The sequence below is a fragment of the Scomber japonicus genome, chromosome 17 (genome assembly GCF_027409825.1).
Source record: "Scomber japonicus isolate fScoJap1 chromosome 17, fScoJap1.pri, whole genome shotgun sequence".
Lineage (NCBI taxonomy): Eukaryota > Metazoa > Chordata > Actinopteri > Scombriformes > Scombridae > Scomber > Scomber japonicus.
In genome coordinates, this window is record NC_070594.1 from 9,663,479 (window position 1) to 9,690,633 (window position 27,155).

The 27,155-nt window shown below is 40.3% G+C and overlaps 1 protein-coding gene across 1 annotated transcript in view; it reads right to left on the reverse strand.

Annotated features, from left to right (window-relative positions):
* Nucleotides 1-1,061: 1,061 nt before the first annotated feature.
* The window catches only part of LOC128376746 (kinesin-like protein KIF13B), a 37,978-nt gene continuing 11,884 nt past the window's right edge, over nt 1,062-27,155 (reverse strand). Inside the window, exons 8-40 of the mRNA XM_053336566.1 lie at nt 26,996-27,130; nt 26,422-26,534; nt 25,958-26,069; nt 25,013-25,225; nt 24,484-24,594; nt 23,750-23,884; nt 23,479-23,609; nt 22,475-22,561; nt 22,078-22,268; nt 20,248-20,494; nt 19,997-20,159; nt 19,571-19,717; nt 19,185-19,334; nt 18,400-18,528; nt 17,781-17,954; nt 17,508-17,665; nt 17,025-17,157; nt 16,669-16,815; nt 16,412-16,441; nt 16,146-16,245; nt 15,455-15,581; nt 14,519-14,574; nt 14,297-14,415; nt 13,961-14,137; nt 13,759-13,851; nt 12,680-12,832; nt 12,156-12,233; nt 11,844-11,900; nt 10,405-10,498; nt 8,918-9,000; nt 4,856-4,921; nt 2,603-4,019; nt 1,062-2,508 (exon numbers count right to left, since the gene is read on the reverse strand). Of these exons, the coding sequence (XP_053192541.1) occupies nt 2,252-2,508; nt 2,603-4,019; nt 4,856-4,921; nt 8,918-9,000; nt 10,405-10,498; nt 11,844-11,900; nt 12,156-12,233; nt 12,680-12,832; nt 13,759-13,851; nt 13,961-14,137; nt 14,297-14,415; nt 14,519-14,574; nt 15,455-15,581; nt 16,146-16,245; nt 16,412-16,441; nt 16,669-16,815; nt 17,025-17,157; nt 17,508-17,665; nt 17,781-17,954; nt 18,400-18,528; nt 19,185-19,334; nt 19,571-19,717; nt 19,997-20,159; nt 20,248-20,494; nt 22,078-22,268; nt 22,475-22,561; nt 23,479-23,609; nt 23,750-23,884; nt 24,484-24,594; nt 25,013-25,225; nt 25,958-26,069; nt 26,422-26,534; nt 26,996-27,130 (5,583 nt within the window). The 3' untranslated portion in view covers nt 1,062-2,251. The remainder of the gene's footprint in view (nt 2,509-2,602; nt 4,020-4,855; nt 4,922-8,917; nt 9,001-10,404; nt 10,499-11,843; nt 11,901-12,155; nt 12,234-12,679; nt 12,833-13,758; nt 13,852-13,960; nt 14,138-14,296; nt 14,416-14,518; nt 14,575-15,454; nt 15,582-16,145; nt 16,246-16,411; nt 16,442-16,668; nt 16,816-17,024; nt 17,158-17,507; nt 17,666-17,780; nt 17,955-18,399; nt 18,529-19,184; nt 19,335-19,570; nt 19,718-19,996; nt 20,160-20,247; nt 20,495-22,077; nt 22,269-22,474; nt 22,562-23,478; nt 23,610-23,749; nt 23,885-24,483; nt 24,595-25,012; nt 25,226-25,957; nt 26,070-26,421; nt 26,535-26,995; nt 27,131-27,155) is intronic.

Here is a 27,155-nt window from a genome sequence, read left to right on the forward strand (position 1 = left end):
AGTGCAGAACTCCTTCTTGTCCATACTATTGAAGTAAATGGAAACACAAGTATGCCATTTGGTAAAATGTGTTGCATAACTGGAGCTTTGAAGGACATTTTGATACTTTAAAAAAGTAGAAGAGATGGACCTAAAGTGCTAAAAAAATGTCATAAGGTGGACTAATCCTTTAAAACTTCAAAATCTGGAATAGTCAGAAAGGAGTCCACTTTATAAATATTTCAAATTCAAATTTTTATTCAATTGCAGTGACTGGCAAACCTTTTTTTTATATTTGGAAGGATTTTATGTGGAGTTTGGTGTGACATCCTTTTCCCCACTCAAAGAATATTGTATGTTTAGAAATAGTAAAAATTAGTCGTGCGTGGAAGGAAAAAGAGTGCATTTTCAGATTATTCTCTCACTTAAAGACACTTTTTAAATGAATTGCCTTCATGTTGTGTAAGGCCCAATTAGCAAATACGAGTTTTAATCCACCAGTATTTTATGTGAGTGTTCAAAGCTTGAAAGAAATGTTGATGGGATGGAAGAAGGAGCCGTCAGGTGCTCAAGAAGTCTATAAAGATTTGTTGCTTCTCCAGGAGGAAACTTGATTAATCTAAAGATACGGACTGAAACCTGAGACAGGCTTTCCCCTCCTCGCCCGATGTTGTGTGTACTCCAGTGGTAGTGCTTACTCTGAAGGGGTGTCCTCTCGTGGTGTGTCAGGGTCAACATGTCTACATGTCCTTCTGTGTCCCCCCAGTGAAACACCATCCACTTCATCCCAATATAGCTCAGAAAAAGAGGACTGAATGCTGTTGTATCAATCTCAAATCTAGTTTTGTTCAAGATTACTGTATTGCCCATTTCAGAATTTAGTGCCTTTTTTGGACAGTAGACTGTTCTGTAATTAAGATGTAGTATATATACATTTTTTTGTACAGTTTCTTTGTTCATTTTTTAACTTGTGTTTATTTTAGTATGATATATATAATGTACAAGAGAATAAAGCTATATCAATGAGACTTTTTCTTGGTTTACGATCTTATTGGTTGTGAGTAGTCAGATCCACACACACATTTAAACACACACATTGGTTGACAAGAGATGAATTCAATTTTATTTTAATAATATAAAAAGTTGATTTCGCTTTTCATTGTCAACAATATCTTGTCTTTTAAATAAATAAGCATTCAGGCAGTCAAAAATGATCTTGAATGCACAAGTATAAAATCTTACCAAACAAATTAATACTAAATGTGTTACAACAAACAAAATCCCTCAAGTATCCTGATCACATACAAAAAAAAAAAAGAAGAATCAACAGTTGCCCATACATGCAGTATAATCCAAAAACGCAGTCATGGAGAGAAAAACACAAACAAACACATCTTCACCTCAATCAATGCTGACACACTTGAAGACAAAGCTGATTAAAAAATATTGCAAGATTTCAGTGGAATTTGTCAGAAAAAACAAAGAGTGCAAGTTTGTTTCTAAAACAGTAGAAATACACATTCAAGAGCTACAATAAGCTCCTTTTTTAAAAACAGTTCATGAGCAGTTTTCAACTAATAAAACACAGGAAATAAAATGTGCTAACTTATCACTAAGGCACATTTTCTGGAGTAGTAGTCATAATATTTTGAAGGCACAAGAATTAAATACCAGCATCCAATCGTTACAAAAAGGTAATTTATGAGACCCAACCATGCAGCTGCATAACATTTTTAACAGTAGTTGTATGAGTGCTTGAAAGTGATGTGCCATTTTTGGAGTCTGACAACATAATCCAGTGATTTTTTTTCATTATTAATATTTGACCCCAATGTACTTCTGCTTGGCAAGTAGCATAAAATATCGATGGGAACAAAATGAGCTGATTTTGAGGCAGTGTTTTGATTGTAATCTACAATGAGACCATGCATCCTTTAAAAACATTGGCATAATTGAAATTCATTGAAGAGAAATGGTGGTTGTTTGCATCTATACACCTAAAAACATTCACATTTTCCGATACAACATTCAATATTTCTCTGTAGTTTTCAAATACTAGGTACGCCATGTGGGAATAATAAAGCCCTCTAGTAGATGAGTGATAAACACATGATGAGAAGTTTCCCCTCTCCCACCAGGAAGAGTGCGAAGTGAAAATTGTACCAGCTTCAGTGAATTGTCACCCTTTCTGAAAGCTTACCCTATAATCAAACCATGGGGTGACAGCTGACATGACATCCAGCAATTGCCCATTAAGCAGAGACCACGCTTCTCAAGTGTTCCAGGACTTGCGGTTTTCTCCTCTGCTGCGGCCTAGCGATGCCCCTCCGCCTTCGCCTTTAGCCAGAGCGGTAAGTGCCGCCAGGTTTGGGCTGGATCCGGATAAATTGGCACTGCGGCGCTTATGTTGTTGCTGCTGGCGACGACGTTTGGCACCGCCTCTGCTCAACCTGTCTGGCCTTACCAGGACCCCATAACCAGGGTTACAGTGGAAGTAGTGCTTTCCATTGACGGAGCCATCGTTCTTTCCTAGAGACAGACAGAAAAAGGTTTGATTGGCGATAGAACCAAGAACCAGGTAATATCAGCTGAAATGCAGAAGTTCTAGGTCTATTCTACTCACCTGCTGGTACCTCCAGTTCCACTCCCACCCAGATACCCTCTGCAAAATCTGTGGGTCCCACATAACGGACTATGCCGCTTTTATTGGTGCCAACAGTCACAAACTCCCCTTCTTTCAACCAGTCGGGAATAACGGTCGTAGCAGCTGCATCTCCTTCAGAGTCTGAGATGATTTCCAGGCTTTCCGTTGGCACAGAGAGGTTGAGTCCTGCCCCAACGCTGCTGGCCCGCCCCACCTGCCCAAGAATCTCCTCCTCCTCACCTAGGATACGTTGAAAGGACTTCAGGTCAGATGACTTTACTTTCTGGATCTTGAAAGGGTTGCCCGCTGATGGAGCAGATTTGGAAGGCTGAGCGTTGGACGGAGAAGAAGCTGGAGCTGCAGCATCTTTGGTAGAAGTGCCAACAGTTGCTTCCTGTTGGACTTCATCTGTGGCTGAAGATGAAGTCGGGGTAGAGGCACCATCTGGGTCTGAGGCCTCAGAAGGGGATTGTTCCTTGGATGAAGCTTGAAGAACTGAATCTCCAGATGGCATGGGAGCAGTTGTAGAGGCTTCAGATGGAACTGGGATCTGGTTTGCAGCAGTATCTTCAGCACTGTCCAAAGTTGTTTGGTCTTGTTGGGGCAGTTGTGGCTGTGGGACAATGGTTTCCAACTGACTTTGACCTTCTTCTTGTGTGGATGGTTGTGTTTCATTGTGGATTGGTAGTTCAGATTCTGTCTCATCTGTGGCATCCAGCTTAAAATCTTCTGTCATAGAGGTTTCTGGTTTTGAGTTGTCAGATTGCGGTAAATCTATCTGCTTGGTTTCATTCTCTTGTACCAACGGTAGATCTTCGAGTGGCTCTGAAATGTCTAATTGCTCTGATTCAACATGGTCAGTTGTTGAGTCTTGCTGTTGTCGGGTCTGGTCTGGTAAGTCTGATTCTGCAACTGGATCAGGCTCTTCTAGCTCCTTCAACTGGACCGACGCAGACAGATTTGGTTCTTGTGGACTCAGATTAGAATCAGATGGAGTATCGTTTGGTTTGGACTCTGATAAGTCATTTACTTCTGCATCTGATGACTCCAGAGGTTCTGATTGTTCTGCAAATGGAGATTCAAGGCCAGCGTGGGAGTGTAAGGTAACAGGCAGAGGTGAGAACTCTTGCGTCTTAGTATTGTCCTCTTCCCCTTCGTTTGGCACAGCCTCAAAGCTGTCAACTCTGCAGCCGGATGATGCAGGCAGGTCCCAGCTCAGCGTGTAGACATCTGACAGAGTTGTCGTAGATATACTGGTAGACATGTATCCACTGGATGCTTCGCTCACTGGACTCGGGGTAGAGTCTTCGGTCTCTGGGATAATTGGCGGGGGAATGACGACAGATCTGGGGCTCTCTGTTAGGATGTCGGGAGGGATGATTTCCTCAATAGGAACCTGTGGGGAAACCATGGCAACAAACTCATAATACAGCAAAAGGCAAAAGTCCATGTTGCCTCTAGCTCAGATTGCTCTCAGTTGGATGAAAAACACATAAATCTCAGTAAATTACAGTGCTGTGAGAAAAGTTTAATGAAGTCGACAGGGTGAAATTGTTTGCAATCATTTGCCTATTTACACATGCTGCAGATGGGAAGCACCATTAGCATTCATTTGGAGTCCAACATTTTAGTCCAATATTTACTCTTCTTATAGTCTTCAGCTGAGGTACTTCTGAGGTACTTCACCAGCTAGTTGCTATCTTTGTCTGTCTGATGAGAACCAAAACCGTAAAATAATGAGCCATATTATCAAAACAATGAGAAAAACTATGCTAAAAAGTTCCACAGAGCTGAGGGGAACTGCACAGTAGAGATAATTCCTCTCAGGTTAATCCCTTGAGGTCATATCTTTCACATTACGTCTTCTGATTAATTGTTAATATAAAAAATATAAATTAGAGCAGCTTTAAAGAGATTTCTACAACCTGTAAAGGCAACGTACTGTAATGCTACACAAATCTGTCCTTCTAATTAAAGATATTTACTGGCTTCATGCAGAATATATATCAAGCTTGAACAGTTTGCATCATGCAGAGGTTTACAAAGTAAAGCTATAATCATTTTGAGAGCAATAGCTCTCTCAATAAGCCTTTTCCAAAAAAGACAAATTATGTGCTGATTTATCATTTCAGAGCAACGGTGTCAGATAAATATACTAAAGATACCTAAAAAATGGCTGATATAGACAGGATAACATCATCAGTGGCACTGAGTAGACTTTAGAGAACTTACAGGCTGCTGTTGTTTGCTCATGCCCTCTTCAACACTGGCTGACTGCACCATGATACGAGGCAAACTCTGCAACAAGAGGGGCATTTAAAAAGATGTTAGAGATCTGCAGTTGGGCAGATTTCAAGATGGAATCGTGAGCGAGTCGGTGTCATTTCATTCAAGTTCAACCAAGAGATTAGATATTAATGCGAGCCTGTGGATTTCCAAACCTGTTCATTATAAAAGCGTGTGTGAAGTGGTGATTAGCTGCTGTGAAGGAATTAGAAAGCTCGGGCTTTGGTGTGACAGTAAGAGAAACAGAGTTTGTGGGGAGAAAGTTAATCGACGACTCTAAAAAGACAGATACTTTAGGCTGAATGTCACACAGCCTCACAGAATACTAAACTAGGATAACTAAATAGGGCATTTGGCCATCTGTGTCAGTATGTTTTGACTGCAAAGATAGTTTTTTTTTTTAAATAATTGCATACAATGAGTTCAGTTTATTAATACATTACAAAGGAGAAAAATATCAGTTATTGTAATGATTAGCAGTCAAGATGTTTATGAGAAGCAGAAAATGCAATAATAATGTTTGTTCATCAGATCACACAGACAGACAATCATGATAAACTGGTAAAGCAATCAGGATAATTGCACCCATAATTATAATAGCAACCCATAATCATTCATCCGTATTCAGTATTCTGGTTACCTTTTCAAACATTAATATGATTTTCAGCTGATTAAATATTGCATGTTTTTTTACTTTTTGAAGAGGGCAATATAAATAAACCCCATAATTGTATATCTTGTGAGATTTTAAGATATTTAATAAATCAGGGTGATGGTTCGACTTTCATGTGTCCAAGACATCACGTTCTGAGGGATCCAACACTTTGATCGATTGATTCGGGTCATGTTGTACTTTAGCTATGAGCGGGCATCACAACCTACATGAGCAGCAGGAGATCTACAGACAGAAAGCATGTCAAACACATGTATCCTGTCCGTCTGTGGCTCAGGACAGCACACCTGTAAGTCGACACAACATGTAAGCTGCACAAAGACGGCTGCCTGTTCCAAATCAGGGGTGTTTTTCATAGGGCTAGTCCTGGAGGTCTTTCAAATCAAGTTTTAATAAGTAAATGTCTTTCAGGTCTTTCAAAGCTTTGGTGTAGCTCAAAACCAACAATAGATTTAACCCACTAACTAACTAAGTATCCAAAGCCTGATATATCTTATTCCTCTGTGCTATGGCTCCATTGTTGTCCACACTAACCTGGTGCTGTAAATACACTGTAAATATTCAGTAGAGCATCAAAATGTATTAAAATGAGCAGGAGTGGAAAATGAGATGTTAATTATTCTTTTTATTTACTTTATATGTTACTGGGCATCTCATTTGCACCTAAGTAAACATTTCCATAAATACTTTTTATATATTTTTTATTAAAATATTTTAGAGTTGTATCTCCACCAGGATACGGTGCCCCTATTAAAGTATAAAAAATGTATATATGTATGTATCTCCTGTTGAAAGTTGCCTGGTTAAGGGTTGAAAAGTTAAACCTAATATTTGTGACCTGTTTTTACATTGTCCTCAGTTGGAATCAATGGGATTGGAGGTGAGTACCACAAACAGCATAGGTAAATTGGAAAGTGCTGAAAGACGCTTTAAAATAGCTGGTTTTGGTCTTTAATTTGAAATATAACACCAGCCTTATCGCTTAATAGAAACTATAACTGAAGATTTGGTATATTTCAATGTTTTGGAAAGCACAATCATTAAATTCACAGTGAAGTCTGGCTTGAGTCTCCACTTCTGTAGTCATTGTGTTTTTAAGTAGCAGCAGTTGATACAGTCCTGAAAATTTACTGTAACCTGCAGTTGACAGGTGAAACCAGACATGATCAGGACTTTTTAAGGAGGGATCTATAAAGTCCACTGAGCTGCTTTATTGTTCAAGCAGCCGGTGTTGAGATCATGCCTACGATCAATCCCTCATCCAATTTACGTGATCCCCAACAGCCTGCTAATATTTGCAATACTCCAGGCTTTTGTTTTTGTGTTGACCTTTTGTCAACATCTGTGGCAGGCGTGGGTTGAGTGAATCGCTCATTAGGACGATGGCCTACAACAATGCAGCAATAACGCCACAACAGATTTCTATTCCAACCGAAACACCACACAGCACATGATTTCCCTGATTAGCTTCCCTCTGCGGCTCAAGGTGCCAATCAGTCAAATCAGACGCTGTGGCGTTTAGCGGGAAGTGAAGAGCTGTGGACTCCTACGTCTCGATGGCGCGTGATTGGAGATCGGTGGATGAGGAGGTGGGAAAAGAGCAAGGAGGGAGAGCGACGAGGTTCACCTGCTCCTAATTAACCCTCCTCTACTCACAGTGTGCTCCTGTCTCAGTGGGGGCTGTTTGTAGATGCTCCACTCTCATCACAAACATCATACAGCACGTCAATCACTTAGGGGACACCACCTATGTTTGTACTGTAAGCGTTGATCATTTTCATTCTTGACCCAGTTATTCAAGTATCGTTGTTTTGATTTTACAAATTTAAATGACAGAATAACACAGAGAAGTCTGGAGAAATATGGTTACTAATCCTGGAGTCATTTTATATTAAGATCATTACTGCTACATCTACATTCTGTTTAATATAAGTGTTATTTATTCATTACTGTGGTGACTGTAGTTTCTTTATTACCAATAACCTGAATGTGATATAATCTTTTTTGGTGATGGATTGCAACGGTGCTTTGAAAGTTTAATTTTCACAGCTTGACCCAAATAAGGCCTTAAAGAGACGCTAGCTATTTAGATTTGCACTTTGATAAACTACAACTGGAGACAGATCTAAAAGCAAAGAATGATCAGAATCGATGCAGTAGAGGCCGAGAGACATCGTGCCTTTTAGTTCTTATAATTCAACCTAATATGGTCATTATTGGAATAGATACTGACATATAATAATGATGTTAATGTGAATGATAAAAGTTCTGAGTTTTCTGAAAGCTCCGATATATCTGACTTGGCATTAAATAAATACAAAACAAGTATGAGAGACTCACATCAGTCAAACACTGTCAGAGTAACAATCCATGTGATGGATGTGGTGTATATATTATTTACATACATAATATTTGATGTGTAATGATTTGTCTAGATTCAGAAGCAGTACTCCAAATGTCAAGTAGGTTTACTTTGACATGTACAATCTGTGCAATGCCCCTTTAAACAAGAGTAGGACGAATATTGAGAGCAGCGCTGCAAGGATCCTGATTAGAGTGAAAAAAACCCACATAATGCCAACTCTGTCTTAATTGCACTGTATCCATGTCTCTTTGAGGACTGACTACAGAGTCTTGCTACTTGCATACAAATCCATCAACAGATATCCCTTTCTGCTACAGGTACTCATCACACCATAAGCCTCCATTGGAAACATCAGATCTGCCAGCAGCTTGCTCCTCCAGGCCCCCAGTACCGAGCTCTGCATAATGGGGAGGTCAAACCCTCTGCTGCTCTGCGTCACACTTGTGGAAAAGCCTTCCTGACCATCTGAGGGCAGCACAGACCTGGACTAGACTCTTAAAAAACACCAAAAAAGCCTTTGTCTATTCAGGAAGCCTTTTTTCATCTCAACTCTATTTTCTTTATGTTGTATGTTTTTAATGCTGTATCACTTTGAGATTCAGTACTGATGAGAAGTGCAGTACAAATTAAATGTATTATCATTATTATTATTCTTATTATGATGTAAACACCTGTACGTGACCATGTTCCCTAAACCTTCAAAAATCAACACAGAAGTGCGCTTGGTTATGACAAAGTTTCTGCGCCACACACACTTTGGGAATTAATACATTTTATTTATTATCTGTGTTCAGATCTATATAAGCTCTGTTTCCGTGGCAACAAGAGAAGCAGAAATAGCTACTGATGACAAGAGGGGATATTTACATTCAGGCTGCGGTGTTGCATATAAACTTAAAATCCCTGATAAGACAGCGAGCAGAATAAAAGCTTAACTCCAGAGTACTGTGTGCTGATTGACTGAATGTACCTGCTGATGGACAGCTGTCTGGTCTCTACTATCTTCCTTCCCACCAGGAAGCAGCGACTTCAGCAGCTTGGGCATGGCCTTCACTGAAAAGAGATAAGACGCAGCAAAGCCTGAATGCACTGACGGGAGGATGGGGGGAAAAGAGGAGAACAAGAGGAGGATGTTGCAGAAGCAGAGATGGAGGAGAGAGTCGCAGATAGAAGAAGGAAAGCATGACAGATGAAGTTTTTTGCAGCAGGGAAGGAGGAAATTGAGAGAAGTGTTAGCAAAGAGGAAAACAAGTGCCAAATTAAGACTCAGAGCTAACAGACAGATATAGTTAGCCCCTGGCTAAAGCATCAAAAATAGAGCTGCTGACATCAAAGGCAGCAAACAGGAAAAGATAATTCAAAGCCAGAGAAAGTGCCCATTAGAAGACTAGAAAATGCATTTCCTGCAGAAAATGCGTGAATGCTGACAATTGAAATAAATCACAAAGCATTGCCGAAAATGCAGAAATCTGCAGCATTTTTTGAAAAAAAAAAGGCGTAACGCCACCAACAGGTCAAATTATATCAAATGCTTGTTCAGCATCCCCATCTGTACAATTCTGCTGAATTTGGTTACCACTGAATATAACATACAACAAGAGATAGGACAGTTGATAAATAGTATAGCAGTGTTTCACTCATGGCCACAAGGTGGGGCTATTGGTGGCATGATTCAATATGTTGTACATATTCTCATGAAGAATTTGGGTCCCAAGTTTCATATTATTGAAGAATTGTTGAAATATCATGTTATAATATTAAAGTAGCGCCCCCTGTGAGTAGATCTGTATCAAATCACACTTGTGCAGTTCAGCTGTATGTACAACATTCCCAAATTAGGTTGCAATCGAATTTAATATTGTGTAAAGTTGTGACCTGTTGAGTGCATCAGGCCACGCCTTCGAAACTTTGGTAAAAAATTGCAGACCAACGGTATGTGACACCCAAAAACGAAATTATTAATTTTATTTGAGGTCATCTAAACATGGTGTGTACCAAGTTTTCTGAAGAAAAATAAAAATTCAAAATGGCACAAAATTTTTCCGGGCACACACTGAGCAAATATGTTATATTGTCAAAAAAGTTAAAACATGTCACATGGTGGCACTATTGGTCCCATGTTTTCATATGTGAAAGCATTTCCACATGGGACACCCGTCAATAAAGTATGAAGACTTCAGCACTTTTATCTCTTGCGATATCAGCTTTCAAACATTCCTCTCATAGACTTTCTATTATAAGTTGTAGTATTTCAAAAAATTATATAAAATCATTGGAATACGCTAGAAAGAAGAAAAGATGAAAAGTTAGAGCATAAATGTCCTTAAAGAGCTGAATATTTTGATATTTTAATAAACGATCCAGTAGTTGGCGATTGAACAAACATACGGAAGAATAAATTAACCTTTGAAGAACAAGTGTGTGAATACTAAATGAAGTGAGTTTAATGAGTGGTACCTGTCTCAGGGCTCAGGTTCTGGGAGATGGAGCTAGGCAGTGTACGTCTGGACGGAGGAGGCGCCACAGACAGATCCTGGTGGCTATCCCATCCCTGCACACACACACACACACACACACAGACACACACACACACACACACACACACACACACACACACACACAATGAAAACATACACTAAGGACACACATGTGGCTTAATGGTAGATGTGACTTTTAGCGGCCTCTACTGGTGATCAGAAAGAACTGCAACAACACTGACAGATGTCCTACACACAGTTTTTGATTGATAAGGCTTTTGAATATCATACACAGACCTGTATGTTTCAGTTATCTTTCCCATATCAATTACACTGTACAGGCCCAACACAAGCATGTCTGTTATCTTTTATTTTAGCAATTATCCTTGAGCGTCTGGCTATTGTGACACAAAATAACTTTAAATCAATTAAAATATAGATAGATATATTTATATGGCTATGAGCGGTTAAAACCAATAAATAATGTTCTTTTCTCAGACTGTTTATTATGTCTCTGGGGGCCTGAAAAGGTGAAACTTTATTTCAGCATGAAAGGCAAAGAGTAACAAAAAATGTGTGTAGTAGATCTTTAGCGGTGCTAGCGATGTGGCTCTGATCGTGGCTGTGTCAATCCGCCCTCCACTTTCGTGCAAACTGAAATATCTCTTTAGCTACAGGATGGAGTACAGACATTCATGGTCCCCAAAAGATGAATCCTAATAACTTTGGCGAAGCTCTTAACTTTTCCTCGCGTGCCACCATGACATGACATGACATTTCTGGTTGTTATTGAAATATCTCTACAATGTGGCACAAACATTAATGCCCCCTGCAGGATGATTTGTAATGACTGTGGTGATCCTTTAACTTTTCATCTAGCTCCATCATATGGTCAATTAATGACATTCTCAGCTGTATTTTTATTTACTGTTAATTAGCAAAATGTTAGCATGTAAGAGGTAAACCTATGATGGTGATCAATGCTAAAGTACCTGCTTATCATCAGCAGGTTAGCATTTAGTTGAAAGCACCGCTGTTCCTCACTGCATCCTAATAGAGGAGCTATTGTAGAACAGCTCAACACTTGCTTTTGTTTTTTCTTATTTCATATATTCCAACAAATCTCATGACCCTTCCACCCAGGTTGGGAACTACTGTTTTTGAAACATTACAGAATTGAAATTAATATTCATGTGCTGCTGGAATAAGGGTTTGTTTTTTACTGCAGCTTCAAAATGTATCAAAGACAATCTATATTAATGCCAAACAGAACTCCTATTTCTGAAGCCGACAATCTCCCAAATGAAAGAAATAGGAAATGACAGGAACAATAAATTCCAGAGTGTGAAACTATAAGACAAAAATAAATGAATAAATACCAATGAGAAGATTAGAAGACACAATGTAATGGTTTCTCACCTTGAAGTCATTGAGCTTATGAATGGAGGAGTAGAGATCCAGACTGCTGGCTGACAGCTGGTTAGAGAGTTAAGAGGCAGCACGGAGGCAGGATGTTAGTGAGACTGGTTAGTAGAAGTCAGACAGGTTAAGAGCTCAGGAACCACAAACCATGTTAAGAGACAAAACCTGAACCCCAGAATCCAAACGAGCCACAGGTAAGTTACTCTACTTTTAGGTAGCATTAGTGATTAGCTCATAATCACCTTTAAATTTATATGAACTATCCATTTCATGTTTAGCACAGTAGAGTTCAAACTTGTCCTTTCTTACCCGGTTGATGTTTGGAGAGCTGAGGCAGCGTCTGTTAGCTTTCCCTCTGACTGCCAGCTGTTCCCTCACAGCCACCTCCTACACACACACACACACACACACACACACACACACACACACAGTTATCATTTTTAATTGTGTGATTTATAGACACTGTCACTTAGTCAATTGGTCTTATGTGAATTATTCAGGTCTGTTTGTTTTGGAGGAGTTTTTTTTCCAGGGGACCGAGACAGAAAATAAATTATTTCCATTCAGGCTTTGGATGACATTTTCTAAATTGCAAAAAAAAAAAAAAAAAAAAAGAGTGAAATGGACAATTAGGATTGAATGTGTCATGCTTCAGAGAAATATCAATCAAATGTCACACAGTACAATGACAGGTGAGACATTTCCATTATTCAGGCTTGGTGAGTGAGGTGGATGATGCTGAATATTAAATGATTTGCTGTTTCAAGCTGAGAAAGAAAAGATTCACGTCCTTTGTGTTCATGTTGTGTGTGTGTGTGTTATGTTTCTTTCACCTGTCTGAGTCGGTCCAGAGTGAGGACGTTCTCCACAGCCAGGACGCTGCGTAGGTATTTCTCAATGGCTGCCTCGCTGTCAGCTGACTGGTCGTCCTCGGTGCTGGCAGCCAGTCGGGCCAGCATCTCTCTGTCCTCTGGACCGTGGATGTCCTGTGGGAGCGGGGGATGCAGACATGTACATATGCTTAATGACAGCTCTTGATTCATTTATGATAATAACCTATAAACCAGGGTGTCAAAGATGCGGCCCATGGGCCAGAACCGGCCCGCCAAGGGGTGCACTCCGGCCCACTTTCATTCCTGTGTTCTTTTTCTTGCTTCCATCTGTCCTTCCTACCTTCCTATTTTCCTTTCTTCGTTCCTTCATTCCTTTCATCTGTCCTTTCTACCTTCCTTTTACCTTGTCTTTGTTCCTTCCTTCACTTCTTCCTTCCACCTGTCCTTCCTCCCTTTCTTCCTTCTGTCCTTCTGCTCTTTCTTCCTTCTGTCCTTCCTTCCTCCCTTTCTTCCTTCTGTCCTTCCCTCCATCTGTCCTTCCTCCCTTTCTTCCTTCTGTCCTTCCTTCCATCTGTCCTTCCTCCCTTCCTTCCATCTGTCCTTCCTCCCTTTCTTCCTTCTGTCCTTCCCTCCATCTGTCCTTCCTCCCTTTCTTCCTTCTGTCCTTCCTCCCTTTCTTCCTTCTGTCCTTCCTTCCATCTGTCCTTCCTGCCTTTCTTCCTTCTGTCCTTCCTTCCATCTGTCCTTCCTCCCTTCCTTCCATCTGTCCTTCCTCCCTTTCTTCCTTCTGTCCTTCCCTCCATCTGTCCTTCCTCCCTTTCTTCCTTCTGTCCTTCCTCCCTTTCTTCCTTCTGTCCTTCCTTCCATCTGTCCTTCCTGCCTTTCTTCCTTCCCTTCTTATTTCCTTCCTTCCTTCCTTCTTTCCCCTCCATCTTTTTAATGATCCGACCCACATGAGATCAAATTGGTCTGTATGTGGCCCTTGAATGAAAATGAGTTTGACACCTCTGCTCTAAACTATTCTGCTATTCTTTGTTTTTGTCCAGATTATTAATTAACTGGAAAAATAAATGACTTACGCCTGGTATGTTAGAGACGATTTCGAAGGTGACTCCGCAGCCAGGGATGGTGCTGCGCTGGGACATCCTCTTCAACAGACTCTGGGCAAAACCCTGCCACATAAACACACAACCACATCATCTTAAATCAACTTAACTCTATATGTAACAACCTCTTTGCACACTTCTTACCCACCACACCTCATGGACCAGGACCACCCACCTGTCTTCCAGTGACATTAACACAGATGCGTTTCCTGAGGACCAGCTGCATGTGGGCCGGGTGGGTCAGCTCTACCACTGTGCGGATCGACAGGTAGACCCTCTGGTCAGCCGGCGTCACGCGACTCAGCTGGGTGCACTCATGGACTGTTGAGTCCCAGGACGCCTCCACCTTCACCTGAGCCACATTAACAAGCAGGGAGAAATAAAAGGCTAAGAGACAATCCACAACCTCCGTATTTATTCAACCTTTAATAAGAAAATTCCAGGTATTAAATTTGGGTTTTTGAGAGAGGGAATATTATGATCTTGACATTAGCGGTGCATGTCACCTTACCTCTGGATCGTAGTGTTTGACCATTTGAAGATCAAAGAATTCATCTTCATCCTCGCCTTCAAGAAATGCATCCAGCCCCCCGGCCAGTGGGGCTGAAAGACTGGCCTGAAAATCATCAGCTGGAGATAGACAGAAAGAGAGAGAGAGAGAGTGAGTTCAACTGTTATTAAGAGAGGAGGAGAGTGTTTTTGCCAAATTACAAACACGAAAACAACAACATACCACTGAGATCCAGGAATAGGACAGGAATGTGTGTTTCCATTCCAGGGACAGGAACCCTGCGGAGAAACAGCACCATCATCACACTGTCTAAACACCTGGTCCATGATACAGAGAGAATGAGAGCTGCCTTCTCTCATCCTAACACAAAAGGGTTTAAAAAGGTACAAAATCTTGGCGGGAAAGTAAGTTATAATGTTGGGATATATTACAGAGAATCTCAGCTTCCTTAGAGTTATTGTGTTGTATGTCTCACCATAGCAACCCGATAAGCTTTATGAGTTTTATAAGCTCCTTCTGCACATTTCTCATTGTTTTCTTTTCTTCATCTCAAAAAAATGATGCATATATTACTTTTGTATTTTTTTTCTTTATGTGCAATAAATAAATTTAAAAGAAGAATGGAAATACAATACATACAAAAACATAAAGCCTAGAACAAACAAGCAAACATGGTGAAGGGGATAGGCATCAATAAATATATAAATATATATCAATGCATATCTCCCCTTTTTATAACAAAGGATCCTTAGAAAACAATGCAATTACATATAATCTGGTGAGGAGTTCAAGTGTGACCTTATTGTTTCCCACAGACCCTCCAAGTCCGGATCAATGTGTTAGGTTAGCAGCTGCTCTTTCCATCCCAATTAGATCAATTAACTCTTCCAGCCAACTACTCAAACTGAAACAGATGGGAGTTTTTCCAGCTCATAACAATTTTTCATTTAGCTGCAAGACAACCCACAGTTAGAAATGTCATCTTATTTGAAGGTAACCCATCTGTTTCGTCTCTTAACATAGACACAATAGGGACTTTTTATAGTATAGTATACTTCACACAGACACACACACACACACACACACACACACACACACACACACAAAGACACACACACACACACACACACACACACACACACACACACACACACACACCTCTCTACTGGTGCTCCAGGGATGCCACTGCCAGCTGACGGCACCAGGACAGCGTTGCGCTCTTCAGTGAGGGTCAGTCGACACTCCAGCAGCTGGGACTCCCTCTCAACATCGTCCTCTGATTTATCTACAAGTGAGCAAACACAGGACAGGAATGTGTGAAACTATTCAGGTCCCATTATGACATTTACATTTACATCATTTTTTAAAAACACTGTAAATCAACCATTTCTGAAATTGCCAAATATTCAGTTCCCGATTCTCTTCTTTGGACTGAAAGTGTGACAAAACAAGCAATTTGAAGATGTCACCTTAATTTCTGGGAAATAATATTTTCTAGATATATTTTAAGGAGGTCTGACGCTTCCTTCTCATTCACATGGCTGTAATGTTGTAGCAGATTGATGTCAGGCAACAATTTTAAACTACATTTGCTCCATCCTGTCTTTATATCACTTTCAACTTGAACTGTGCATAATTGGTTATAAAAAAAATGTAGAAAGAAATGGAAAAATATGAGAGGAGGGAAATTAAGTCCCAGTTGGTGTTTCAAAGATGGATTACGCTGAGCAGCAGGAGGAGGAGGAGGAGGAGGAGGGAATAATATGTTACCATAGAAATATTTTTGGGTATCTGTCGTTTATGTTTCTTTATGATAGTTTAGTGGTGTTTGTCAGGCTGTGTGTATTACCTGGTTTGGATACTATCTTCTGTAGCTGTTGGTCGAGATACTCCTGTCTCTGAGTGAGTATGAGCAGCCACTGTTCTCTCATTCTCTCCAAGTCTACCTCCTACACACACACACACACACACAAGCAGAGATACACACACAAACATCAGGCTTTCTGATACTGCAGAGAAACACTTATGTTAAGTTCAGTCACGTACTACTTTGTTCTTTCTGTAACATGAAAACTGTAATGAATCACGATATTTAACCACTTATAATGTACTTACTTGGTAGCTGTCTATTTCTTCATCTGCAGCCTGAAATTTAAAATGAGATAAATATTTTTTTTGTCCATTTCTGACAGTCAAAAATAAACAAACTGTGCTTTTTAATGTAGAAAAGAGGAAGTGTTAGGCTTAAGATACGTACAAACACATAATAGCTTGGCATGTAAACCAAAGATCATGGTAATTTAACTTTCACAAAAACCCTTTGTCCAATACTTTCCCAACTAATATAAACGATCTGTTGTTTCTCTCCTCACCCATTGTGATTCGCTTCCTTTGGCGAGGCGCGCCTGCTGGACCTTGACGTCTCCGATGGACACAGAGAGGATGGAGGCAGTGATTAGTGGCATGGTGCCTGAGTCGGCCACCGAACGCACCTCCACCTGGACCCGACGGGACTGACCCTGGAGGTACGAATTCATGTGAGAGAATTGTTTTGGCTAGAGGAGATGATAATGACATGCATTCCTAATCGATATCGTCATGGCAGCAGAGTCATAGAAACAAGAAGCTTAATAATGACTCACACCTTCATAAAGAGCAGACAGAAAACTACATATAATAATAGAAAGCAACCTAAAATCAGATCTATAAACACACAGATTCATGATACCTGTCTGAGCTGAAAGATTCCTCCAGTGCGTATGTCCTTGGCGGGAAGCACCTCCACAGGTGTGAACTCCCCCGCCTCGTTCAGCTCCATCAGCTGCACCCACAACTCCAGCCGGCGGGTCACCTCGCTCCACCTGCAGAGGGTGAGACAAAAAAAAAGAGGTTTTAAAAAGAGGTGAAATGAGAAGTAAACTAAGAAATGCAAGAAAAAATCTAGTTCTTTGAATTTGATGCTACTTTCTTAGACTGAACAGTAAAATGCATGGAGCAACAGCGATAAGCAAATCCAGCTTTTTGGATGTCTATCTTTGTGCAAACTGCAAGTTACTTTCAAATGGTTTCTATATTAGTTTCACATCTTGCAAATTAGGATAAATATTTAAAGAGATGATATCAATGCCGTTTGAAAATCCTTGTTTTATAAATGTTTCTCCTGATATCTCCTGAATTCATCTTAAAGATCTGTGTGTTTGTGTCACTGGACCTCTCTCTGAGGGATCGGGTTTTTGCCTGAATCACTCCGAGGTCCCACAGTGCCAGGTTCCTGCGATGGTTGGCCTGTTTGTGGCCGTATACTTCAATGGCCACCGCCCCCTCAGACACAAACTCCACAAAGTCCTCCGACACTGACACTGATAACTCCTGAAGATAAGATAAGAGAGCAAGATTGAGAAAGAAGTCAAGTTTATTGTTCAAAGATTGGGCTTATAATAGAAACAAAAAGTTAATAAAAAACTGAAGTTGGTGAGTGTGTTACCTTGGCGCTGTCAAAGACCACCGTGCACTGAGGGTCTTTAGAGGCTGATGAAGAGTTGGACGACGCCATCTCCGGGGCGATGAAGATGGGCTCCTCTTGCCCCCAAAAGTGATACTGGCAGAAGACAAAGTTAGACAAATGGCGAGGGAGACCGGTGGCCTGGAGGATTTTTACCTGGAGGAAGAGAAGAAGAGGAAATGTGGTTAAAAATATAGAAATAAACAACTTTGGTATTTCTGAAACACAGTGAGATCGCTTTAGAAAGTCTGTAAAAGCCTAATTTTAGTTTGTCTTCTCTTCTAAAGACAAGCGTTTATCATCACAAGACATCAGAAGCAACAGACAGCTGAGATATAAACCTCACCCAGAGTTAATTAAACTTGTCACATTTCACAGTACGGTGAGTTGGAACGCCTGCCAGATCCGTTATTAATCTGGAACTACTTTCTCACGGGTGGTACTTTCATCTGAAGTTACACCCACTGATACTGAACAGTTCCGGCATGTAGCAACATGGCTTATACATTAGAGAGAGTGGGTTTTGAGATTTTCTTCCTAGATGTGTCTAAACAAAAAACCCCATGAAAAATAAGCAAAAAGTTGATTTTCATGTTCTCACCACACAGTCCAGTTTGCGCTCCTGTGGATCTCCGTCTGTGTTGCTCTGAAAAGCGTCAAACAGTACCGAGTTGTTGTCCTCCGAGCCTTCTGTTCCTCGCCACAGCTCCACATGCAGCCGACCAGCCACCTAACACACACACACAAACACACAACCAATGAGATAGTGATTAACTGAGTTTCATGGTAAAACAGTGACCCCCTACATAAGCTGAATTTGCCACTAAGCCTTATTATCATGCATTAAATCAAACCAATTAACCACCAATTAACCTAACCTGAGTTCTTTCCAGCTTCCTCCCACAAACCAAAAACATGCAGGTTAGCTTAATTGATGGTTAATTGGCTTGATATAATATATGATAATAAGCCTCGGTGGCAAACTCATCTGATGTAGGGGGTCACTATTTTACCACGAAGCTCAATCAAGTGAAACAGATGAAGAGATTTACAATTAAGTTAGGATCATGACATAACAGCACTGTATGCCTTATAGGATGATTTTAGTCATCAAATGATATCATTAGAGATTTATCATGTCAAAATTTCAGCTACACAAATGTACCATAATTAATAATGTATTAGTCTCTTTTACATCATTATTTTTTAACCTTTTGCATACTTAAATGGATTCATTAATTAGTCAGTGACAAGAAACTGGAAGCAGCAGTTCTAACATGCTTCAAAACAACAGATGTATTCGAGCTATAAATTACAGAACTAGTTAAATTTATTGGCTATCATCCAGATTAAAAAGGACAACTGGTCCCAGTGGGCTCCTCATACCTCTCCCTTCTGGTTGATAATGGGCACGGCATACTGCAGCTTGACGTCGTAGAACAGGCAGGCCAGGAAAACGTTGGCCACGCCGATCAGACTGTGGTTCTCCTGCTCGTCGAAGAATGGGTCGGCACGTTTGAAGTAGGAGCGCATCACCTGGGTGAGGAAAGGAAGTGTTTGTTTTAATACAGGAGCAGGCCAATTGGGACTTTTTAGTGTAGATCTTAAACAGTTTACCGTAATAAATTGAATAAAGGTGGATATTTGGCCCTGTTTTGTCTGCTATTTAGCCCATCTACTAAGCTGAAAACCATTTTTAACAGATCATTTGCTGATTATTGGATTGGATCTGTGTGTAAAATGGCCCTCATCTCTCTGTGTTTCTTACTCACCGGGTTATCTTCATCATAGTCCTTCCACTCCTGGTAGAGCTCCCTCATGTCCACCAGCCTGTTCTCCATCTTCTCCAGAGCCCAGATCTGTTTCCCTTTACCTTTTCGGCGAATCTGGATGGCCGGCTCGCTCAGCACCGCGTCACGCTATGAAAGGAGAGAGAGAAGTGTGTGAGTAATTTAAAGCCTGCATGAAAGAAAGGGATGCATGTCCACTGTGTGCATGTATTACTGTTAATCATATTACAAACAACCTGAGAATTTAAAAGGTTTTTTGGACGACTGACTGTGTTTTTCTTGGCTGTTTTGTGCTTTTTGGTGGCAACTGCAGCAACCCAGAAAATGTAAAACACATCATTAGCTCCTGTGTGGAAAGCCCCTACCAAACCACTGCTTGGAAAATAACTATAAATAATAAATCTCTACCTTCCTGTTGGCGTCCAGGTTGGCAGCAGGTATCTGCAAAGTGACCAGGTACTCCGTCCTCTTGTTGAGCTCCTCCGCGATGAAGCCGGCCTCCTGAGCCAACAGGTTGGCTCGAACTATCTGCTCCCTCAGACGTCGCAAGCTGCGAGTCATCATCGCCTCTCTAAACCACAAACACAATGTCAAACAAGGCATCTAGGATATCTTTAACCACATTGTAAACCTTCCACACCCTCCCTGCTGTGTCTTACCTGTCCTCGCTCCAGCGCCGCATACGTTTTTGGGAGCCAGGAAACGACCCGGCTGGAGAAGCAGCAGCGGTGTTATTGGGCGAGGACGGCAGGCCTGTGTGATCCAGGAGGTTCGGTTTTTCGGGGGTGAGCCGTCGGCGAAGCTGCTGCAGCTCCTGTTCGTACATCAGCCTCTGACGCTCCAGGGCGCATCGCTTCTCCTCCTCATGCTGCCTTTCCAAGGTCTGTAACACGGACTGCAAAGGGTCTAAGGAAGAAGATGAAGAAGAGGAAGAGGAAGAATAAATTAAGAAAGAAATAGTGAGTGGGGTAGAAAGTGATAAGGAGATGTGAGATGTGAAAAATGTGAGAGCAGTTTAAGATAAGCAACTTATATCAAAAGGTTACAGAAACCGTTCATCCCAAACTGAAAATTCAGACACCCCTATATTACGTGAAACTCCTTCAAAGGACCTCAAACAGAGAAAGAGTGTGTGGGTCCAAAAGTCAAATATTTACCTCAATCTCTCTGTTTTGACAAGCAGAGTCTTCTGAAAGAGCTTCAGCCTTCATACAATGAGAACATTGTGGAAAATACAAGAGATAACGGGGTAAATATTGAACTTGTGGAATCATAGCCCAATGATGTGGAGGTCTAAACATCTGGATTGTATTGGAGTAACTTGATGGATATACTGTGCTTTTATGAAACTGTAATAGATAACTGGCCTGGTTTAATCTAAGAACAAAGCTTTTCTCTATTTTCCTTAATGTCATAAAATACCATAAAAATATCATAACCAACGATGAACTTCCTTACAAGAATTGTGTATCTGCGGCCTGACATTCCCTTGTGCTTCAAAGCTTATTTGTTGAATGAGCCACACTTTTGCCCTGTTCTTTCATTACAGTAAACACACTGTAATGTAGTTTCAGTCAATCATCTACAGCTGAAAATAGAACCTCCCCCAAAAAAATGTCCTGGTGTTTGAGTAAAACCTGCTAAAAACTGCAATGCCCAGCTGTTTTAGGGGATTACTAAGCCTTTAAAAAAGACAAAAAGAATAAGAGTGTACAGCTATGTTAATAAGCTTTGAGGTAAATGCTTAACATGCTCTACAATTGGTGTGTTAATCCCGGTTGTGCAGGTAATTAAGTTTTCTTATTTCGTATATGAGTTATACAATATTTTCCATGTTTATCATCTTAATTTAAAATATTTGCATGCTAGCATTTGCTAATTAGCACAAAATAAAAAGTACAACTGAGGCTGTATTAAGAAAAATATGAAATAACGTCAAGAATTATCCTTAAATAATTGGTAAAAATGAGCTAAATCTACTTTGGTAATTGACTTAATCCTGCCTTTAATGCATATGTAACATGGTGGTGAGTAAATAGTTCCCCTCCAGTTCATAAACATGCATCACTTCCAACATTTCCCACAGACAGACATACAGTAAGAGGTGATGAGGAAAGAAAATCCCAAGGTGGATAAACTCTACTTACACCTGTACAGATGTCCCAATCCTAGGAAAAAGTAATTTTAGATAACAGTGTACACATCTGAGCATTTATTAAGCATTATAGTTATATAATGTACTCAATCTGTATGCATTTTTATAGATTTTAATATACTTGTTGCCAAATGTCTGCTCTTTTGATGCAGTAAGTAAGTAATGAAAAATGCATTGTCATTGTTTTGATCACATCTGCAAAGCCTAAAAAAAAACAGGCCTTGTGGAAGTTGACTGACATGTATTTTATTATATCAGAGTGAGAATGCCTTCTAGCGTTTGTTTCTCGATGAAGAGCATCTTCTTCACTGCTCTACATTTCAGTGTGACTCACCGTTGTTGCCCATGCCTTTCATCATCACTTCGGCCTGGGCGAACTCGTAGCCGAAGCTCAGCTCGCTCGACACGTCGCTGGATGCGTCAAAGTCTATCTCCAAACGGTCTGTGCTCAAACAGGTCTTCATCACAGCACTGCCTTCCTCATCCTCACCCCCTGTGTGCGCCATATGCCTGGGCAGGTTGATCCTGTGTGTGTGCGTATGTGTGTGCATGAGCAAGTGGTGGATGTGTAGGGATGTATATAACGTGATAAAGAGTGAGTGGAAGAAACAGGAAGTGAGACAGTGAGTCAAAAATAGGAAGAGACACAATAACGAGTTTGTGATCATATGTAAATGGATTACAACATGACACCACAGGTTCATATTCAGCTCTCTTTAGATGAAACCGACCTGAAGAAGTGGTTGTTTCCCCACAGGATTCGGTCTCCGTGATGAAGCAGGACCGGACTGGTGACTGCAGCACCATTCACACATGTTCTATAACAAAGAAATACAGATACAGAGAGAAGAAGAATGCCAAAAACATAATTAATTAAACTAAAAAACACGTAGGTTTACACATTCAGATAGGTAAGCAGACACACAGACACTACAGACATACATTTACATATTAAGAAAAACATGTAAGGCTGAGTAATGGACCTTAATATTTTTAGCACCGACCAAAGTTCAGTATGCAGTATCGAAAAAAGTACTAAAAAGCTGGTATTTTTTCCATTCACTATATTATTAAGGCAAATATTTAGGCAAAGACATTTATACAACATTTAAACATTTGAGTACTTTGATATCTTTTATGCTTTTGCCTTTTATCAAAAAGACTAGAAAAATATTCATATTCCTCAAAGTAAGGTATTGCTTTTGGTGCTGAAGCTCAGATAATGTATAAAAGAAACTGACTCAAATCTGACTCCTATAACTCAGCTCGAGCTTTTTTGTGACTTAAAAAAATATATGATGGACACATTTCAGAGGTTCACAAATATTCCTCTCCATTCCCATCTTGTCAGGTGTTGTAAAATTTGATGATCTTCTTCCACATGTGCAGAGGTTTACTTAATATTAAACTCTTAAATTTTAGGGATTATCCAGATTTGTCATAATTACTAAAAAAAACTTTCTTTTTCGTATAATGTTCAATGACCTGAGCAAAAATGACTCCTCAGGGCTGATGGGAATATCTTCAGCCTCATAGCATAATTGCCTAAGTCATTTTTTGGCCAAATTGTGATATCTGCCTAACTTTACTCTCCTACCACTGCTGCATCATCCTGTATGACTGCCTATGTCCTTGGCCAATCACAACACTTATTATAAGCTATATATGAAGATATGCTACAGACAAACAGAAATGAGTGGTACATGGAGCTGTCGTGTGTGAAGTGAGTGCATACCGAGCATTGCGGTGGGGAGTGAGCACGACGCCGCTGTTCTCCGTGATGTCGATGACGCAGTGCTCGGCTTGGATGGCCATCCCACACAGCTGGATGTCCTGAGAGTTGGCCGAGCCCACGCGTGTGTGCTCCTGGACGGAAGACACGTAGAGGGAAAGATGGTCAAAATATTCCCAATTTGGAATTTGTGTGCATCTCTGTGTTTTTGAGTATACAGCATTAGACTCTATGTGTGTGTGTGTGTGTGTGTGTGTGTGTGTGTGTCCGGTACCTTCAGGTAGTAGACCAGCAGCTCGTTGAGAGCAGGGTCGGCGTTCAGGTTGACCAGGAAACACTTATCGTCCACCACTCTGATGCCAGACGACTGCAGTGAAATGCCCAGACTCTCCAGCTGCTTCTGACGCTCCTATTAAAAAAGAAAAAACACCATTTTCTATATTTAAACACATGAACTGATTATTCTAATATTTGGCTGCTGGATGGAAGAAAATGCAGGAGAAAAACAACTGAAGGAGCTGAGCCGAGACTACTGTGAAAATAACCTCCTTGCTGATAACGCTCCGTGAATGAGTCGGGTTAAGTCGAATTAAGTTCTGTTTATTCAGTGTGACTGAATGAATGATTGAGTGGAAAAAGGAGACAATTACTCATATTTTGATCATATCTCCTCAGTTTGATTAAATGTGTCTGCTGCACTTTTTTTTACGTGCAAAAATCAACAACAAAAAAATGCAATAAAGTTCTGTTTGAGTATAACAAGTAGAATTCACTTTTTTTTTTTACTATGGAAGTCCCCTTAATGAAAAAGTTTAAAGTTTAAAGTGGTTTAGCTTTATGTTATGGTTGGGGTGCAGGTTTGGGTTAGGGTAAGTCTCCAGGAAATGAATGTAAGTCAATGTAATGTCCTCTGAAGTGTGTGTGTAAGTGTGTGTGTGTGTGTGTGTGTGTGTGTGTGTGTGTGTGTGTGTGTGTGTGTGTGTGTGTGTGTGTGTGTGTGTATGTTACCTGTGCAATAGCCTCAGTTTTTCTGAGTTTGTCCTCCCATGTAACCGTCATCTCTTGGATCAGTTTCTCAGACTCCTCCAGTCGGTCCTTCAAGTCGGGGGCCTTCATAGACTGAGAAGAAGAATACAAGCTACATTACACTACCCCCCCTTTTTTTTACGATGTTATTCACAAAAAGTATTAAAGGACCAGTGTGTAGGATTTAGTGCCATCTAATGGTGAGGTTGTAGATTGCAATTAATGAATGAATAAGTGTTTGGTTTGTCCATGGTGGGCTGCTGTAGAAGCATGGCGGTGCAAAATGGAAGAGGATCTGCTCTCTATGTAGATATAAAGGTAATGAAAACACAACTATTCTTAGTTTCAGGTGATTACACACCAATTAAAAACATACTTATGAGAATATTATATATGAATAGATCCAACTAAAACTAACACACTGCTCCTTTATGTTAAGTAATTTCCACAGGTGTTAACACAATTGTATCTTTTTATTCTCCTTAATTGTACAAGTTAAAATAATCTAAACCTCAGCCGCGGTGAGCTGCTCTTTCAGTTTCTCCACTTCCTCTCTGAGCTCTCTGATGATCCTGGCGTTGGGGTCTTCGTTGACCACGGCGTGGTTGACGATGCTCTTGGCCCTGTCGGCGTAACGCAGGGTGGACAGCGTCTCGTCGAAGTTGTCCGCCGCCGGGCTGATGGTGGCGACCATGGCGGTGCGACTGTTCCCACCCAGACTGTCCTGAGGGGACAAACACAGCTTTTAACCTCGGCGACAAACCGAGAGTTGACACAAAAGTAATGAAAAAACCTCAGACTGTGCTCTGTAAAATTAAGAATCGCTGCTAATTTGGTTCAGAAAAACAATTACAGAATAAGTGAGAGGGGTATGATTAATGAGCGTGCTGTGTTTGGGGGAAATCAGGGTTTCTGTAGGTTTCTAGAAAGCTATGTTTAACACTTTCACAATGCTATCTGCAGCCAAATTAAAGACTAATTTAAAAAACCCAAATTAAAGACAAGGTTCCTTTTTCCAACTGAGCAGAGCTAATGAAAATAGTAAGCAAAGCCTTGATACTTAATGGGGGGAAAAAACCCATATTAGAAAATTAATTAATCAGAGTCCAGTTTCTTTAAATTAAAAAATGCTTATTGTTTTAGTCACCCTGTTGTGTTTTAAAGCTGGTAAAAGAAACTGGATTTTATATTCTGACAAAGAAGTACCTGTAATAAGTCTCATGATGAGATTTTAACACTGTACACTGCCTCTAAGGATATTGGTGAAAATCATGCAGAAAATAAAAGGGTATTTCTGGTTTAAAGTTATTAGATAAAAACAGTAAAGCTCATTATACGCCTTCAAAGAAAGCTAATTAATCAATGGTATGATTAGAAGCTGCAGATGGATAGAAATGACTGTTTATTTCCCTGTTGAATCTGTACTGAGAAGCTCTGGTATTTTCTCCTTTTGTACCTTGAGCAGCCAGGTGAGCACAGAGTCTCTGTAGGGAACAAACTTGCTCCTGTTCTTCCCCGCTCCGTGGTCAGCCAAGGCTGAAATCACCAAACCAAGAGTACTGAGAGATCTGAAGGGGGGAGGGGGGGAGAGAGGAAGACAGGAAAAGCACCACAAGTCATCCAGACATTCTTTATTACATATTATTGACCTTGTTGAGACTCACATCAGTTTTTTAATGCAGTTTTCAGCAACTGCAGCTAAATAAAATATATATATATTAAAAAAAAGGTTTCAAGTAACAAATGTAAGTGTAGACAGAAAACAAACATAATCCCAGCCAGTAATCCCCTTTGAGGAAAACTGCTTGGCCACTTAATTTAGTTTCCTGGAAGTAAAAGCCGGCTCCACTGAAGGTTATAAGTCTTTTATTGTGATGTTTTTTTTTCGTTGTTGTTCTTTTAGATTTTCAGCAGACTTACTTATTGATGTTGCTGCCTTCTTTCAGTCTTTCCCCCGCTGCTCCAGTCTTGGCTGCACGTTCGCTGCCGGCCAGATCCACCAGACTCAACTTGCTCACCTTCTCGCCACTCGTCTGGAGCGAATGTATATTGAAAATTTTAAAAACATTCTTTAATCTCTCCTTTTATTCTTTTCAGCCATTGTACTCTATTAAAGATAAGTTACTGTTCTAGAGATTCATTTAAAGACTTTAACAGATTCATGGATGAGCTTTGATGTGTGAACTTAATGACAAAAACATTTTCTGATATTACATTTAAAGTCCATTTAAAACAAAGATTACAGCTGAACAGAAAAAAGCATAATATAGAAAAAAAAACAAATCATAAAGGTCAGCTTGAGCTCTTTGAAGTTGTTTTTTTCTCCATTTTTGACATTTTATTGAAACAGTTTAGCAATTAATTGGAGAAAACCATCAAAAGCTACACACAGTATAATTTAGACATTTTCGCTGATAATAGAGGATTTATTTCTTTAAAAAAAAAGAAGAGGTTATGACCCTGTTTGATGTTGCTAAGTGTGTCTGTGTCTTACCCCAGACTTCAGGTCCATGAGTGTGTGTGTGAGGATGATGTTGAACACAGCGTGGGATCTGCTGCTCTCTTCGTTCATGTTTGTGGCTGCGACGGTACGAGATTTATTTCCCTCTGACATCAGGGACTCTATGTCCTGTCAGAGACAAACGCAAATAAAC